At 35.8% G+C, this 17,922-nt stretch overlaps 1 protein-coding gene across 1 annotated transcript; it reads left to right on the top strand.

The window, feature by feature from the left end:
- Window positions 1-8,551: 8,551 nt before the first annotated feature.
- On the top strand, window positions 8,552-15,512 carry LOC137025309 (uncharacterized). Its single transcript, XM_067393313.1, has 8 exons — window positions 8,552-8,740; window positions 10,104-10,269; window positions 11,541-12,071; window positions 13,696-13,752; window positions 14,284-14,325; window positions 14,755-14,822; window positions 15,100-15,143; window positions 15,434-15,512. Exons 1-8 carry the CDS (start codon window positions 8,552-8,554, stop codon window positions 15,510-15,512), a joined length of 1,176 nt encoding a protein of 391 aa, XP_067249414.1.
- Window positions 15,513-17,922: the final 2,410 nt, after the last annotated feature.

The following is a 17,922-nucleotide window of genomic DNA, read 5'->3' as shown; positions in this document are numbered from 1 at the left end:
ACTTGATCTCATCTCTCATCTCATTTTGTGTTGCCATATAAACTATGTTTCATAAATACAGTAAATGCCGGACAGTCATGGCGATAAAGCTTTATGACTATTTCTGAAGGTGCACTTGTGGGAAACTTATGGGAATTTAAAATTCTGGTATATACTTATTTATACACATTATGCTATTTAATTGAGCTAGTAAGTAATAGCCTATATGGGTCAATGTAATAATAATAATAATAATAATAAAATATTAAGCAAAAAAGACACGATCAGTGAATGGTCTTACAAGGCTGTGGGATGGGAGGGATCAAATTTTTTTCTTCTAAGCCTTAATTATTTTATGTTCTTGCGCATTCTTAAAACATTTGTTGATAAACTTTATAAAAATGCTCTCTATAAGCACGATGTAAAATAGGCCTAATAGTATAATATAGGTTAATATGATCATTTCTTAATTCCACACTTTTTTTGGTCATCCTTAATTAAAATATTAATTTATTAACCCCTTAAGTGTCACCGGCAGGCCGCTTGGTGCTCATTTTATTTGCATAAAAATGCATAAAAAAATTCAATAAAATGTCAGTGACACCTGGTGGCTATTTTTGGTACAGCGCCTAAACAAAATCTCCTAAACTTCAAATTTAGAACTCAACTTGGTTAGACTTAACTTTCATCTGATAGCAAATTTAGAGTCATGTCATGTCTCTCATTTATTTCGAGCAATAGTGACATAAAACAAAGCAATAGAAATATTTGATTTATACAAGGTAAGTTCACCTTACATAAACAACATAATTAATCAATTGCTCGAAACGGAGTGGGAGGAAGTCAAACTTATTTAAACCCACCCCGGTCTGTTATAATTAACAAGAAAAACAAACAAAAGTAGCTGCTTCCTTAATTATTAATGTTGTCATAACTCTCAATTTCATATGTATTTATACACATATGAAAGAACATAGATATATCTCAAATACACACATATATTACCACAGGTAACAATTATAGTAATACCAACAATGGTAACCGCAATACCAACAAGGTAAGACACAGTCTATAAATAAATACATCAGCAGACAGTTAAGCCCCGCCATCCTTATACTTTGAAAAAACCTTATTATTGGGAATGTTTTGACATTGTTTGTATTCGAGCCCCAGACTATTCCATATTTTAAGCCCACATACAGACACACAGAAACTCCTCCTGGTAATTCCGACCATTGGTATTGAAAAGTTCCCGTAGCCCCTCGTACTGTACAGCCGCTCTCTATGTGTGAATAACTTTTGTATGATAGCAGGTAATAGATTATGAAATGATTTAAATAAGAGTTGTGCTGTGTTAAATTTAACTTTGATTTTAGAAAAAGTGGATTTGTGTGTTCAAGATATTCAGCTTTGTGTATGGTACGTATAGCCCTTTTTTTGTAAGATAAGGAGTGACTGTATTGAATTATTATAATTGTTTCCCCATATTTCAACACAGTAGGTTAAGTATGGTAAGATCAGGGAACAATACAGGATATGGAGTGCAGTGTAATCAAGAACATATTTGGCTTTATTTATTATTGCAAGGCATTTGGAGACTTTGGTTTTTATGTGTCTGATGTGAGTTTTCAAAGTTAGTTTATTATCTGTTGTAACACCTAAAAAATTTATTTCAGAGACATGTTCAATTTGTATCCCATCTATCTCAATGGTCTTTTCTGGGTTAATTTTATAATGACCAAATAATATGGCTTTGGATTTATTCAAGTTTAAAGATAATTTATTGCTATCCATCCATTTTTTAATATTGACTGTCTTTTGACAGTCAATTTCATTGACTATATTTTTTATTATTTGACTGTCAGACAGCAATGGTTGGAGTTAAAAATCATCATTTGTGTTCTACTGAAGAAACAAAGTCACCTACATCTTGGATGCGCTGGGGGTAAGCAGATAAACATCAAATTTTCATTTTTGGGTGAACTATCCCTTTAAGTAATTGTGAAACATTAAATATATCATTGATGTACAAGTTAAATAATTTAGGGCCCAATACCGACCCCTGAGGGACACCACAAGAAATTGCACAACAGTTAGATGAGGACCCACCCATCTGCACATACTGTATTCTGTCGCTTAAGTAGCTTTTTACCCAGTTTCCAGCCACCCCTCGTATCCCATACCTTTCTAACTTCTTGAGTAATGTAGCGTGATTAATAGTGTCAAAGGCTTTTTTCAGATCAATGAATATTTCAAATAGTATTTTTTTTATTGTCCAGTGCATTTGATATTTCTTCTGTTGCATCAATTATAGCCATTGATGTAGATCTTTTGCTTCTGAATCCATATTGACTTTCATTAATCAGTTTATATTGTTCAACAAATTTTTCTAATCGAATATTAAATATTTTTTCAAGAAATTTTGAAAATTGAGGAAGCAGTGAAATCGGTCTATAATTGGTAAAGTTATGTTTGTTTCCATTTTTAAATATTGGAATAACTTTGCAATTTTAATTTTCTTGGGGACACAGCCGTTTTTGAAGTGACAGATTACAGATGTGCATTAGAGGTGCTTTAATATTATTTATAACTTTTTTTAATAGTTCCATATTGATGGAGTGACAGTCCATAGAATATTTATTTTTGGACTTTTGAACAATATCCATTACTTCTTTCTCACTAACTGGTGAAAGAAAGATGGAGTTAGGATTTTTTTCAATTTTTCCAATATTGTGCTCTATTTGTTCATCTGGGATTCTTGCTGTCAAGTCAGGACCAATGTTTACGAAAAATTTATTGACGCTATTAACTACCTTATCCATATTGTGATACTCATCATTTGAGTCAACAAAATATTCTGGGTATGTTGGGTTTTTTTTAACCCTTTTTTAAGAATGCCATTTAATACATCCCATGTTCCTTTTACATGGGTTTTATTATCAATTAATAATTTCTTATAATATAATTTTTTGGCTAATCTTATTACATCAGTTAATTTGTTTTTGTACAATTTATATCTAATCTCAGCTTCTTTAGTTTTCAATTTAATGAACGATTTATAGAGATTATTTTTCTTTTTACATGCATTTTGTACACCTTTAGTCATCCAGGGACATTTTGAATATTTCTTCTGTTTACTATAAACTAAAATGGGGCAGTGCTTGTCATATAATGATGTGAATATTTCTAAGAAGTTATTGTAGGCTCTGTCTGTATCGATCACTCCATAAATGGAGCTCCAATCTTGCACTCTCAGGTCATCATTAAATGCATTAATTGCTTCTTGAGTTTGTAATCTTTTGCAGGTCACATTACAGATTTCATTAGTTTTAGAAACATTACAGTCATATACGGAAAAGACGGGTAAGTGGACCGTAATATCACAAAGAAGCAGGCCATGTGATCACATGTGTTGTGATTCTACTGGGTTTTGTAATTGATCCTTCGCAGGGAGTTTGATTGACAAGTGATCTAACCAATTAGAACGCCGAATCCGCCATTTTGTCTGACAAAGCAGTCGGGAGTTAGAAGATTAACCTCGGTGGATTTAAACTTGAAAAATTTTGTATATTGACGTCTTTCCGCATTTGAAACAACATTCCTTCTCATGTTCATTCATGTTTATTTGATGCTATACATGAACTGGTAGTAAGAGAGGGTCGGTTTACGAGCCTCTTGAGCTGACGCGCAACAGCAATCTGTCACGACCATGGTCACGACACATTAAAGAGCCACAAAGCGGTTTTTATTGTTTGAATTTCTTAAAAAACTACACAGTTTGAAAGCTGGGACTTTGTTTAATATCATAAGTAACCTGCTTTGTCTTGTCTGTCGACGTGTTGTCAGTTTCCTCTTTGCTCCGCGATGTATTTTACTGCGTGTGGCGTGACAGCGCCACGGCTTGTCGGACAAAGCAACAATAAGGGGGGCGGGTCTTTGCAAAGGGTCAATTGTTGGGAATAAAGACATGGAGTACATTCTTTCAATTAATTCATCGGTCAATTTATTTTTGTTTGTTTGGATTTAAAAGGTCAATGTTAAAGTCATCCCACAGATGAATACAGGTTTATTTTTAACAGCTGAAAACAGATTCTCCAACTCTTCATTTAAAGTATCAACACTTGATCCAGGTGATCTATAAACACAACTTATGTTTTTTTTCTTTCCATTATTGATTTCTATTGTTAAGCATTCCATTACATTATCGAGTGCTTTGACATATTGATCAGAACGGAATATTTTATGGTTTTGTGCACATAGAGCGCAACCCCGCCTCCTGTTTTATTTTGTCTGTTTACATAATGGAGCTCATAATCATCTATTTCAAAGTCGATTCCTTTCTCTTGATTGAACCAGGTTTCAGATATAGCTATAACACTGAAGGAATACACAAAGTTTTGTAAATATTCTCTATTGCATTGAAATTTATATACATACTTCTGCTGTTGAAATGGATAATAGACAATTTGTCCTTGCTAATGCAATTATTGCTGTACTGTTCATTTGTATAGTAACTGCAGTTATTGTTTATGTAAGAAAGGAAATTGTTGTTGGGATCAATATCAGTCTCTACATCATGCATATTGTACTCAGTATATTTAATTGCATCCAAGTCCAGTTGTTGGAGTTCTTCAGTTCTCTGCAATAGATCTGTCTCTGTGTAATTTTCCTTTTGGCTAACTGTATGTAGCTCAGTGTTCATTGTGATAGTATAAGTCAGATGTTACCTTATTTGTTTCCAGATGGCTGATGTACATTGTAATTACTGATACTTGTCCAACTCCTCTATATTCCTTACTGTGAGAATTTTCACCTCCTCAGGAGACCCATTTAACTTTGATTTTGCAATTTGTTACCCATGTATGTTGGATTTTTCATTGTTTCTTGAGGTATCTTGCTTTCCTGGCTATATCAGCATTCTTTTTTGTTAAGTGTTCATTTATATACACATTCGTCCCTTTGAGTTTGTGGCCTTGTTTCAGCAATGCCGTCTTGTTTTTCCTGTTGACAAATCTCAGAATGACTGCTGATCTGTCATTGTTGATCCTTTTAGGTAAAGGGTGGCATGCCTCAATGCAATCCAGGTCCAGCTCTACTCCTTTGCTCTGCAGAAAGGCTGCCACTTGTTGCTCCACTGAGCGCACCTCCTCCTCCCCTGGCTCATCTACGCTGACTGCAGCTACCGCACACGCACACGAGCGTGGTTTGATGGGAATGCCGGTGATGAGCAAGTCATTCACCCGGGAGTACTGCTCCAGATCGTCCACCCTCCGTTCAAGCTCCGCGATCCGTTTATCCTTTTCAATGTTTTGAAGGCGCAGCTGTTTAACCTCCTCCAATAACTCCACAAGCCAGTTCTGCTGCATCTTCACAGTAGTCATCTCCTCAGTTAGGAAATCGAGAGACTTCGTAATGTCGTCAACTTCCTCAACCTGCGTGTACTTTTTTGGCCCCATTTCGCTGAAGCGCCAGTCAGCTTTATTGTCGAGAACTTAACGTGTAAGTTAAGTAACAGCTCGCCACCTCTAGCAGAGGAAATCCAGGGTTCAGAAAAACCTGACCCCTGAATTTCAGTTTTTGCTAGAGTTTTTGCTTGAGTTCTATCCAAACCATGATAGTATTAATCCAGCATTCTAGTTTTTAATTCAGCATTCCACTCGCGTTAGTTACTCGCGCTAGCTACCAATATATTTGATAAAATAGAAATTTTCCCAGTTTAATTTTCCCATAATAACAAGAACACTAAAAGCCAAATAATTCCACTTACTATTGATTTAAAGAAAACTCAAATTAAATTTAACTGAATATTGTGTATTGGATGCACGTAAACGTGCACGTGATTTCTGCATATGAAGAGCACTCTATGAAAGAATGAACCACAGGACTACACAACAATAGCCACTTTTCCACCATCGGGCCAAACCGTTCTCATTGCTTAATTGTTCCATTCCATGCTGGAATGGATATGGTTTTGTTTTCCACTGTGGAACTGATAACAGCACAATGTTATACAAATGTGCCTGTCATTGCCTTTATAACAAGAGTTTACAGATGGTATGAGATATAAATATAGCGACAGCGTTAAGGAGGATGATCAGATATTTCTACTACTCTGTTATTCACTTTATTTCACTCAAATAGCGCACTTGGCCAGCTACAGAACTGATAGCCAGACAACAGACATTGCTGCCTCATACATAGTATTTTTTCCACTCAATTATGTTGTAAAAATGACATCTTTTCTCGTAAAAACGACATCCTTAATGTCTTTAAAACGTCTTTAAAACAACATCTCTAATAACGAGATATTTCGTTAAAACAACATATTTTGTAGGCCTACATGACGTGTACATATAGGCTACCTTTATCTGATCTATAACAGAGAATTTATATAGCCTAGATCAGTGCCTTTATCACACTTCCACACTCGAAAAGCAGAAGCAAATATAGTGTAAATACTAGAGATGAGCCGGATACTCGGCTGAAACGAGTATCCGGTACGGATAAAGCACTTCTGCCGAGTACGAGTATTATACGAGTAATACGAGTCAATATCTGTGCTCGGATTGAATGAAAATCATCATTGGGTAGCTGATTGTGTCAGCGTTCTGTGATAGGCTAGTCACAGCGCCACTCCCCTACACACATACAGATGTATTTTGTTGCTGTGTATCGCTCTGCTCACTCACAGTGAAGCCTCGTTTACACTGCACGCGTGTGCGGCGCGTTACGGCTGCGACGCGGCTACCGGAGCTGATACACGGCCACTCTAGTCAATGCTTGTGTTTACACCAGCCGCGCCGCGGCGCGTTTGAGAAGCGTCCCAGATAAAAGATAGGCACCTCGCCTATTTTGGACGGACGCCGCGTCCAAGACACGCAGCTCAAATACAAAATAAAGTCAAAATAATCACCCTGTGTAAACTCCCGCTCATATTTCACATCACTAGGAGGCTCTCTCTCTCTCTCTCTCTCTCTCTCTCTCGCTCTCCCTCTTACTCACTCTCTCACACACACACACCTGGTGTGGAAATAAAAAAATAAAAAAGAACCAAAAAAAACAAACAAAAACAAATCACACTGATCATAAAAAAATTAAAAGTTAAAAAAGAAAGTTATGTTGTTCATTACATTTTACTTCATAATTGCACTGCATTGTTTTGTTTTCATTGTTGCAAAACTTGTTCTGTAATATAGTTTGTTTGCTATCGTGATCCAACCCAGTCTCACGGCAGTTCGTGACATAGTCACGAAATTTAATCTATTGATTCGTGTTCGTGGACACGAATTTCCCCTTTTTTTCGTGTCACTCAGCACGACTTTCGATCTAATGTATTTCAATAGGAAGCATCTTTCGTGTCTGCACCACGTTTTTCTTTCTGCCACTCGGAAGCATTGTTTTTTCTCATTTGTTATTCATTTTTAAACTTAAACCACTACATTACTCAACATTTAACCAGGAGATTTTATCCTTGTTTGTATTGCTTTATATTCTGTAGGCTACTAACCACTGTGCTATGGTTTCTTTTCGGAGAAATGCCGTTTTTCCATGTATTTGGTGTGTCAAATCGAACATTAAACTAAATATTACAGTACCCATGAGCCTTATCTACTTTTACTATGTTGAAGACGTCAGCTAAAACTCCCTGATGACCCACCGCCGATTCTCTTTTAATGATATCCTCATCTTTCTTTCAACACATTAAACACGAAAGTGTCATGACCATCCGTTTTATTTGATTCTCCTTCTATTGTGAGAACGGGGATTAGTTGTGGTTATTAATTAAATTAAAATAAAAAAAAAAAAAAAAATTAATTAGTTGACGCCCGCATTACCCGTGAGCCTCAGCATCCGTTGCTATGGAGACAGACGGAGCCAGTCCGCTTTGCGATTGGGTGATATCTGCAGGCCGCGAATTCTTCTTCATTGCGCTCAAACCACTTCCCAGGTAAGCCACGAGACTTGAATGTAATGATCAAATTTGTTTAAATGTTATAATTGATGCTTTTCTTTGCCATTAGACTCACATGGTTTACATGTTAGGGCAACGAATTAAAGGCCGACCAATGATTTCCATATTAACAGCCAAAAAAAAAGAAGTAAAAATAAAAAAGACGCGCCTTTTGTGCAGTCATACAGAAAATGGGAAAAAACGTGAATTTTATTGATTTATTAAATATTTTTAAGAAAATTGGTATCTCTCACTATCGGGGTACACATTTTAAACCTTTTTTCAACATATCTAGCCTTCACTATATAATGAACATTTTCTGTTCTCCCTGCAGATCCTGTCAAACTTCACCTTCATCCTATTATACACCTGATTTACAAAACCCAAAGGCACTTTTAAGAGCCAACCTCTAACTTTCTCTTCATCATTTTCTATCTCTGTCCATCTATCTCACCATTTATATTTCTATCCATCTCTTCAATCTCTATCTGTTATCTATCTCAATTTCTCTATTTCTCTATATCTTTCCTCTTTCTGTCTTTTTGTCTACTTGTCTGTCTTTGTCAGTCTCTGTCCTTTGTATGTCAGATTGACATAATGCCAGGGGGGTCTACAAGAAAGATGTGTCCATTTTGTCAGGGCATTTTATTTTGCGCACAGAAGATCTGTTGCCACTGTAAAAAGGAGCAGCCTCTGAAGCAGCGCCTCAAGAAGAAGCTTCAGAGGTTTGATGACAAGCGAGAGGAATGGGTGGTTGGTCATAAGAAGAACCACAACAGTGCATCCATCAAGGATGAAGCCATTATCATGGTAGGTGCAATTTCAACATGATGTTAAACTGTCCAGATCATCTAGGACAGTGGTTTGGCCAGGGGACCTACATTTTCCCATGGTGATTGAGTCACGACAGTGTGTGTGTGTGTGTCAACATTTTTTGTGAAATAAATTGGCTTGTATAAATATATATACATATAAACAAGCAAATTTATTTCACAAACATTATAAAATACTGTGGCAGTATATATATATATATATATTACAAAACAAGCAAATTTATTTTACAAAAATTGTTGACACACACAAATACTATCCCACTTTATTGACATACACTTAAAAAATACAATTTATACACATAAATTGTACAAATGACTAATACTGATGAATAAATAGGCCTATAATGTAAGGCTATTAAATAGCAGTCCCAAACTAGTTTTTTTTAATACAATAAACTTGGTAAGTTTGCATGAGCCACCAGAGTAATTTAAAAATATACAAAATAATATAAAAAAATAATGTTTGATTTTAGGGTTACAGAAACTACAGTTCCAATAGTAAATACACAATACTAACCTGAACTGTTAATGAAACATGGAAACTGCTGCTGATAAATAGAATAAACATCACATGCATACAAATCCTTCCCAGCTAACACACAACATACCAGTTACAGGATTTATTAGTGCTTTACTTTTATTTCATGATTTATTAATTGACATTGTAAAATTGCATACTCATACTTTCTCTTGCACTTTATATATGAAGTGATATAAAGCACACGCCGCTGCATTTTTCAATGCAATTCTGAGTTCATAACAAATACAGACATGCATTATGACAGAATCACAGGTGCAATATAATAATCAAACTTTCTTATCAAGTGAACGAGAAATAACAAATGGACTGCATTCACACTACTACATTCATTAAGCATTTTACAGTGTACACACGTCAAGTGTAAATGTATGTGCAGCATTCACCCATTTGGTCATATAATCACAAAAGTTCTGCCTTTATTTTTTTTTTATAAATCTATAGATTGTCACTGTCCAATTGCACAGTGGTTACATAATCCTTTCAATGTAGGTGCTAAACCCGAGCTACTAATGTTGCAAAAAGTTCTATTGTACCCTCATGGTGTCAGATTCATCTTTTTGCTGTTTTTCTAAATAGAAGAGTTGGTTTTTGCTTCTGCTGTATGAGCCTTTCCTGTTTGCACATACTTGGTATACAAAAGCTAAACTCACCATGAAGTTAAATATCCTAAATGGCATTAACCTGGATGCTGTCATTAATAATGTTATATTTTCTCAATAATTAATATTCTTAGTTATTTTTGCTGTTGTTTTTCTATTATTTTAAACAGCAAATTCACAATGTTGTCATTTCATTGCAGCTTGAGAAACTCCATGCCATTGGATACAAGCCAGTTCTGCTTCTTGGAAAGGAGAACAAAAAGAAAGAAAACAAGTGTGAAATAGTAACCCCACGCTGCACACTCTCCACCTATGCCCAGGACTACCTTCAGAAGATAGGCTCATTTTATGAATACCTTTGTGAAGGTGAGATGCATGCACTGTATTTTCACAACTTGTTTTTTTAGTACACAAAAGATTTTGTCAGTGTTTAAATCATAAAGGGATGGCTCAACCCTAAAACTTAAATTCAGTCATCAACTCCTAACCTCCTTGACAGTAGAAACTTGGGAGAGGTTTCCATTTTTATATAACCAACACAGAGTTTGTTAGCACAACACTGGATCTTTTAAAACAATTGAAGTATTTCAATATCAGAATTTGGCAAACTACAAATTGTAAGACAACTGACTTCAAAACGTTTCTACCTGTCCACTGCCACTGTTTTTATCTGCATAGTATTGTGAGGTATTGAAAAGTATTGAAAGCAAGTGCACAAGATTTGGGGATGAGGAGCGAACTACTATGATTATGTGATTGATTGTGTAGATTAATTAGACATGGATAATTCTGCATGGGGGACTTCTGAGGACATGTATATAACTGTTATTGATCTGGAAAGAAGTGGACACTAACCTTGTGTATTTCTATGATTGTAAGCAAGTGTTTAAGATTGTTTAATTTTACATTTGTTACTTTAATGTGCATTTATGTTAGAACGACATTGGGTTTAAACATACTGCCAACTATGGAATTATTATGTTTGGTATGGTTTTTGTAGGAGCCATATTTCCTTTCTGTTTTCAGCCCACATACAACAATATTTTTAATGTTTAGGCACACTGACCAAAGAAATTTTTGTAGGGACATTTTAATTAGATCCATGAAATCTGCTAAGGTCTGTTTTTGAGTCAATGAATCAAATTGTAATAAATCTCAGTATAGTGCTGACTGTAGAGCTCACGATGCTGATGGACCATTAACGGAAATAGCACAAAGAAAAAGAAAACCATCAAATGTTGGCTGGATACACCACACACTTACACTACTACTAACTTGGAGGCATAAAGCCCAAAGTTTTTTAGCACACGACACAGTCCAGTCTGAACTAAATACAGACTCAGTCTGCAAACAAACATTACACTTGGTGTCATTTTTTGAATATATATTATGAGCACTCTGTTTTTTTCCTGACTAAAAGATTTTAGTCAGGAAAATCAATTAAATATAGATTTGCAGATATCTACATCCAGTAGACTATCAATATAGTTTCCCTGGAATCTAAAGTGTCTTCTGAAGGAAAAATTGGAGTTTATGATTCAAACAGATTAACACTTAAAATATGTACAGTTCAAGTTCATGGTTAACCTCTATTTTTTCTATGTGAGCAAAACACAACACTTGTTTAACTTGCACAGGTTGGACCCAGGATTCCAATGATGATCAGCTGATTACGCTGCACCTCACACCCTGTGACCCATTGGAGAACACAAGCAACCGGGAGGTGGTGAGGACCACGGGGGTGGAGCAGATGAGCACTACGGAGGGGGAGATGGAGCAGACGAGCACTGCGGAGGGGAGGATGGAGCAGACGAGCACTGCGGAGGGGAGGATGGAGCAGACGAGCACTACAGAGGGGGAGATGGAGCAGACGAGCACTACGGAGGGGGAGATGGAGCAGACGAGCACTACAGAGGGGGAGATGGAGCAGACGAGCACTACAGAGGGGGAGATGGAGCAGACGAGCACTACAGAGGGGGAGATGGAGCAGACGAGCACTACAGAGGGGGAGATGGAGCAGACGAGCACTACAGAGGGGGAGATGGAGCAGACGAGCACTACAGAGGGGGAGATGGAGCAGACGAGCACTACAGAGGGGGAGATGGAGCAGACGAGCACTACAGAGGGGGAGGGGGAGATGGAGCAGACGAGCATGACGGAGGGCCAAGGTAATTAGGACAGATTTAAAAAGTTACAGTTTATATTTGTAAAGTCTTGAAGTGTTTGACCCATGGGTTACTTTAACATTACTTGACTTCCAGTGTTTTTTTGTTTTGTTTTTCCCAATAGAGCTTTATGCAGGTTAGGGCTGCATGATATATATTTTCAGCATCAGCACTTCAATGTATGCATGTGAAATAGTCACATTGCAGGACACATGATGTCAAGTAGGGAAAATTAACTCAAACACATCACGCTAAAACGTTTTTGCTGCTTGATATTAAAGTAAAACTTTCAAGGTTCTCATTTCCATGAATAATCTACAAGAAAAGTCCATCTGATATTATATTATTAGATAGATGATTGATCTATCTGTACTAGGGCTGTTGGAACAAATTTCTTGAGTCATACATTTAAATGTCAGGGTAGGGCCGCATGATATTTGAAAAAATTAAAATTTAAAATTTTTGTTTTTCTCTGCCATATATTGTGATAGAAATTCACAAAAAAATTCACCAGATAACTTGAATAGCTCTATTTGGAAAGAATTAACCATTCGAGGATGATTGGGTGATTTTGTAGGTGTGTGAACAATAATGAACAAATCACAAGCATAAATAAATAAATACAATAGAACAAAGATACAAATGAAATAAATAGTGCTTTTATATATTTTCAGGTAAATCTAACAGGTACAGAAATTGAATAATCAAATGTAAAATAACACTACATATTCTTCACTGTATAAATTAAATATAATTAATTTGTGTTAAAACTACAAAAGTGATTTTTCTCTTTGTCTTTTGTTGTTTGATTGACATTCATGACACAGAAAGCAGCAGGAATATAGGCTACGGTCACTTTAAGACAAATGCGGGTATCCAAAATACTGTTACGCAACCAGTTTTCTTTCTCAATTGTAACAGCATTCTGTGTTCAGGTGCGTCTGCATGGCTCTGCATGTGTGCGCGCAGAATACAGCTGCACGTGCAGAATTCAGTTCTATTTCTCGTCTTTGTGCGCTCAGATGGTTTAAAATTGCTTTAATGTTTAAACTTACATGATCAAAAACACACTGAAATGATAAACTTGAATTATATGATGGTCAAACTTTGCATCTAATCTGAGAATCACGTACGTGAGGGGCATTGTTGTTACGCCGTTAAAGCTAGGATAGGCAACGTAAGAGAAACCAGCAAAAGATGCTAGATTATGAAAGTATCCAACTGTAAAAATACCACCCCTCCCATCAGGCCTCACAAATTAAGCATACATTTGATTTTGGTCATTTTCTGTGCGTACTATATGTATAGTTATTTCTAAAAGCAAAGCAAACTCATGGCATCAATTGAAACAGTTTTAGAAGTGCTTACAGAGCACACATAAGAGAATTCAGTGAATCCTTAGGTCCTTCTTGTCAGTAGGGTCAAAGGATGTCAGTGTTTATGTCCATGAGCACTTGAAGGCAACAAATCTTAAAATCAATCGGATTGTCATGAAAATTGATGAGCACATTTCATGCTAACCACACCACGTGCCGCACTTGTGTGTTATTGTGATCTTCTATTATTTTAAATAATAAGTTAAAGCTTTATTTGGTATATGAGTAATTTTCTTTCTCCAAACCCACAGCTGTCTTCACAGGGTCAGTCAGGGGCACAGTCGCAAGTCCTAAAAAGAAAAAGTCAGGTATGTAAATAATGTTTGTAGGGTAATTATTGGTGGATCTGATATCTCTATTAACATAGCTCATTTGTCAAGCAGATTCTCATAAGGAATTGAATTAATTAAAAAGAATTTAAAGGGGATCTATTATGCTCATTTCCAGTTTTATATTTTTATTCTGAAACTACACTTGAATATCTTTACATGATCCACAGTTCTAAAAAAATCATTATTTATATTAAATTGGCCCTTTATTCAGACCCTCAGATCATTGTCTGTCTGAAAAAAGCCATTTTAGATGGAGCAATCTAGAAGCCTACTGGTTACTATTCTAATAAGCCTGCACATGATGTAAAATGTGGAGCCAAATATAATATTGTGTGTACACATTTACTGAAAGAGAGAGGATGTTCTGTTCTCATATTTTGGGGGTATCTAGATGCACCAGGGACACATTTATGTTAAAAAGACATTACAAAGTGCATTTTTGTCAATTATTATTTTTATTTTTTTCTGAGTGGATATATGACTGGACTGTAATCTTCTATCACACAGGTGGACTAAGACATATGCCTGAGAGGAAAAAGCCACAAAAGAGTAAGTGCATGTAAATGCAATGATTGATGCTTCTATCAGTGTGTTGACATTGCTATTTTTACCCTTGGTTATTTGCTATAATTCTGTTGGGTTTTTTAACTACTTACAACAGATAATTAGTCCTAAAAGAAAAATGACAAATTTGTCTAATTTGACCAAAATGCATTGCCAAGCAGTAGAGGAAGCAGCAGTAGAGTATTTTCAATTGTGAGTTGTGACTCAGCAGTAGTATTGTTATTCCAGCAAGAATACCACATTGGAACTGAGAGTAATTTGGTTCTATGGTACAAGTTAAACCTGGTTCAACTTTTGATTAAAGATAAACATCACTTGTCATCCTTGTCAGTCTGGTCACTACTTAAGTCTTCTTAGTTGTTTATTTTGTTCCTAATGTAAGAAATGTGTGAAACATGTTTTTGATGTTCACAGATTGCTGCTATCACACTCACCTAGAGGCTTTCCCCATCAGGAGTGTTGTAAGAGAAAGAGTGAGAAAGGTTAGACAGTCATAAAAGAAATGCATAGTATAGACAGTATGCAGAGTGTAATATAGGATTCAGAAACCTCCTTGTGTGTTGGCAATACATACTATACATACCATATTTTTTTGTGTTTAGTCTTTTTGAATTACAGATTAGGAAGGAGCTTGTACTGAAAAATTCATAATCAGATGCTGTAAAATCAACAATGACCCACTGTATCAATGAAACTCAATGACTATAACCAATCATAATATAATTCATGTGTTTTAATGCTGTTTATTTTTCTTGACAGGGCAAAGCAGAAATGTTGGTTGACTGGGAGCCCTGTCCAGTATGGTATGTATTCTTATGTTTTTCTTCTTTATCAATTATTGCATGCATTATTAATTTACTTTAACTTTATTAATTTTTATTTATTTATTTATTTATTTATTTTTGGCTACAATGATTTGTTATTAATCTGTTTTGTTTCACAAATGGTGGTGGTCCTTCATTGATGGAAATGAAACTGTTATACGTATAAAAACATGTTCTGTAATGTTGTGTGCTTTACACTTGTTAAATGGTTTATGTTTATTGGAAACACTCAAGTACAAGTTCAAAACAAATTCCCTTTTTTTTTTTAGTGGCAAGGAGTGGGCCCATTCCTGGCAGCCAAAGGATTCTCTCCAAATGAATGAAAATAAATGCAATGTACAATTTTAACTCCATTTTGGTTTCTGCCTATTTATTACGTTGTTTCTGTGCTGCATTTGAAGTTGTATCACATCTTTCTGTAGTGGTGAAAAGGTGAAAATCTCCAGTAAATGTGACACATGGGGTTTAACCCCAAACAGGCTTAAATAGAAATGTACTTAATCCAACTCAATTTCCTTTTTAGATGTTACTCAGAAACATGTTTTTATATGTCATGATTATAAATTGCACTATATGTTATTTATTATATAGCACTTTTCTGGGCATTCAAAGCGCTTTACATGGAAGGGGGAATCTCCTCAACCACCACCAATGTGCAGCATCCACCTGGATGATGAGAAGGCAGCCATATTGCACCAGAACGCACACCATACACCAGCTTACTGGTGGAGAGGAGACAGAGTGATGAAGCTAGTCAGTCATAACTTGATTTCGTGTTCTGTTGTCCGTGCTTTTCAAGTTAACTTAACCTCACTGTCTACTGTTAAGAAAGGCTTGTTTGAGAATTATGAAGCTTGAATATGGTTCAACAATAAGTGACCATCTTCATACTATTACATTCTCTCTCCCACACTCTCACTCTCTTCCACTCCAAACTTGTCAGCTGACTGTTGGCGTTTTTTACTTCTTAAACCAATCATATTTTCGTCTCAACCCTCTTGAGCCAAACGTGTCATAGTTGTTAAAGTTTAAAGTTGTTCCTTAGCTGCTGTCAGTTGTCATTTCAGGCAAATCGACATGACCCTCTTCCACCCCATTCACCTCCAGTCGTCATTGCATTCAGCTCCCATGGATCCTTCCACTGAGCTCCACATTCATCCAGATCTCAGCATTGCTATTCAGCCCTGCATCACCACCATTGTCTAGACTCCATGCCAAAGAATATATTAACTTGGTTTCAACTTATGCATCTTGTCAGTAAATTGTTATGATGACTCTTTAGGCCTTTGGTGAATAAAAAGGCATTTGGTGTATTTTCATTTTTTTTTGTCAAAGACCACAAATGCACTACAATAAACACTTGTAAAATATTATCATTTTTGTTTTTACTTTTCCATATATCATGTTAACTCAAAACACAATATACAGTGATATGGTTGATTAAAAATATATAATAAATATTAACATAAATATTAAACAACAACAAAAAAAAAAATTGCTACTAGCACATTACTGTCATAACTGACTTCACACAGCACTTACATACTGTTCTCATGTTAATTTGATTGATTCTACCTATTCTCATTTGTAAGTCGCTTTGGATAAAAGCGTCTGCTAAATGTAAATGTAAACTTACATTAAGCATATTTAATTGAGAAATTTGATTGTTTTAGGTGGATTATTTTGAAATGACAATTTGTGATAGCATATAATTTAATTATAAATATACTTTTCTGGATCGCCATGGTTATAGCTACTATAAATTACCAGTTTTTGTCACTAGTTAAAAGAAAACTACTGATTTTTTTGTGAATGTCTTGATCTGTAGAGAATCACGCATTTTGGAAGTCTGGGGTATAGAGCTTGGCCTACTTTTGCTCCTTTTTATAACCCTATTCCTACTCTGGAAACCGGAAGAACTACAAGTATGGTGGTTGATTTGTATGTTTCGTAAGAAGTTCTATGGTGCGTCTCTTCTGGGAATTGTAGTTTATAAATACATTTGAGACGGCCCTTATATGGTATGTTCAACAATAACAGGTAAATATCCCCGATGAACTGACATCCTCGCGATTTTTTCATCCTGATCATCTAAAAGCAGCAGAATGTATGCTTCGGCTGTAGGGGATTGTTGATATATAGAGTAAAAATATATTTTTATAACCCTAAACTTAACCCTAAACTGGACAAACTTCAAATATGGACGCTGATTTGAATGCTTAGTAACAAGTTCATTGGCGCGTCTCTACAGGGAATTGTAGTTTTTAAATACATTGATATATTCCCCATATTTAGAAGTTGACAGTATTAAACTGTGCATCCTCTTAAGGGTTTTAGAGGGTGGGAAAGACATTGGTGTTATCAGATTTTAAAAATATAATTGTTAAATGGGTGAAAATTGCTTGTGAGCTATTTTTGACAGCGCCCCCAGTTGGTGCCCAGTAGTGACTGTACTCACATGATAGCTGAGGTCCAGAGCTCTCTATAACAGCTGGTCCCATGTCTGTAGACCTTTTTGTTGCTGGATTATAAGACTTCAAACATGGTCCGAGGTCAAGGTTCAAAGATCAGTATTTGGAACGCAGGGGCCACGTAGAACCTTCATACTGACATATGTTACTCTCCAGGTTGAGACCTTTCCAATGATGTATTTGGTTTAGCTCTAAGACAAAGTTTTAATTTTCTCTTTTCATTGCCACAAGCTATCTCAGGCTTAGTTTCAGAGAGCACTTTGAAGGCCCTGTATATAAAAAAGAAG

This window comes from Chanodichthys erythropterus, chromosome 8, assembly GCF_024489055.1.
Source record: "Chanodichthys erythropterus isolate Z2021 chromosome 8, ASM2448905v1, whole genome shotgun sequence".
Classification (NCBI taxonomy): domain Eukaryota; kingdom Metazoa; phylum Chordata; class Actinopteri; order Cypriniformes; family Xenocyprididae; genus Chanodichthys; species Chanodichthys erythropterus.
Note: the sequence above shows the minus strand (reverse complement) of the source record. Positions and strands in the feature narration are given on the sequence as shown.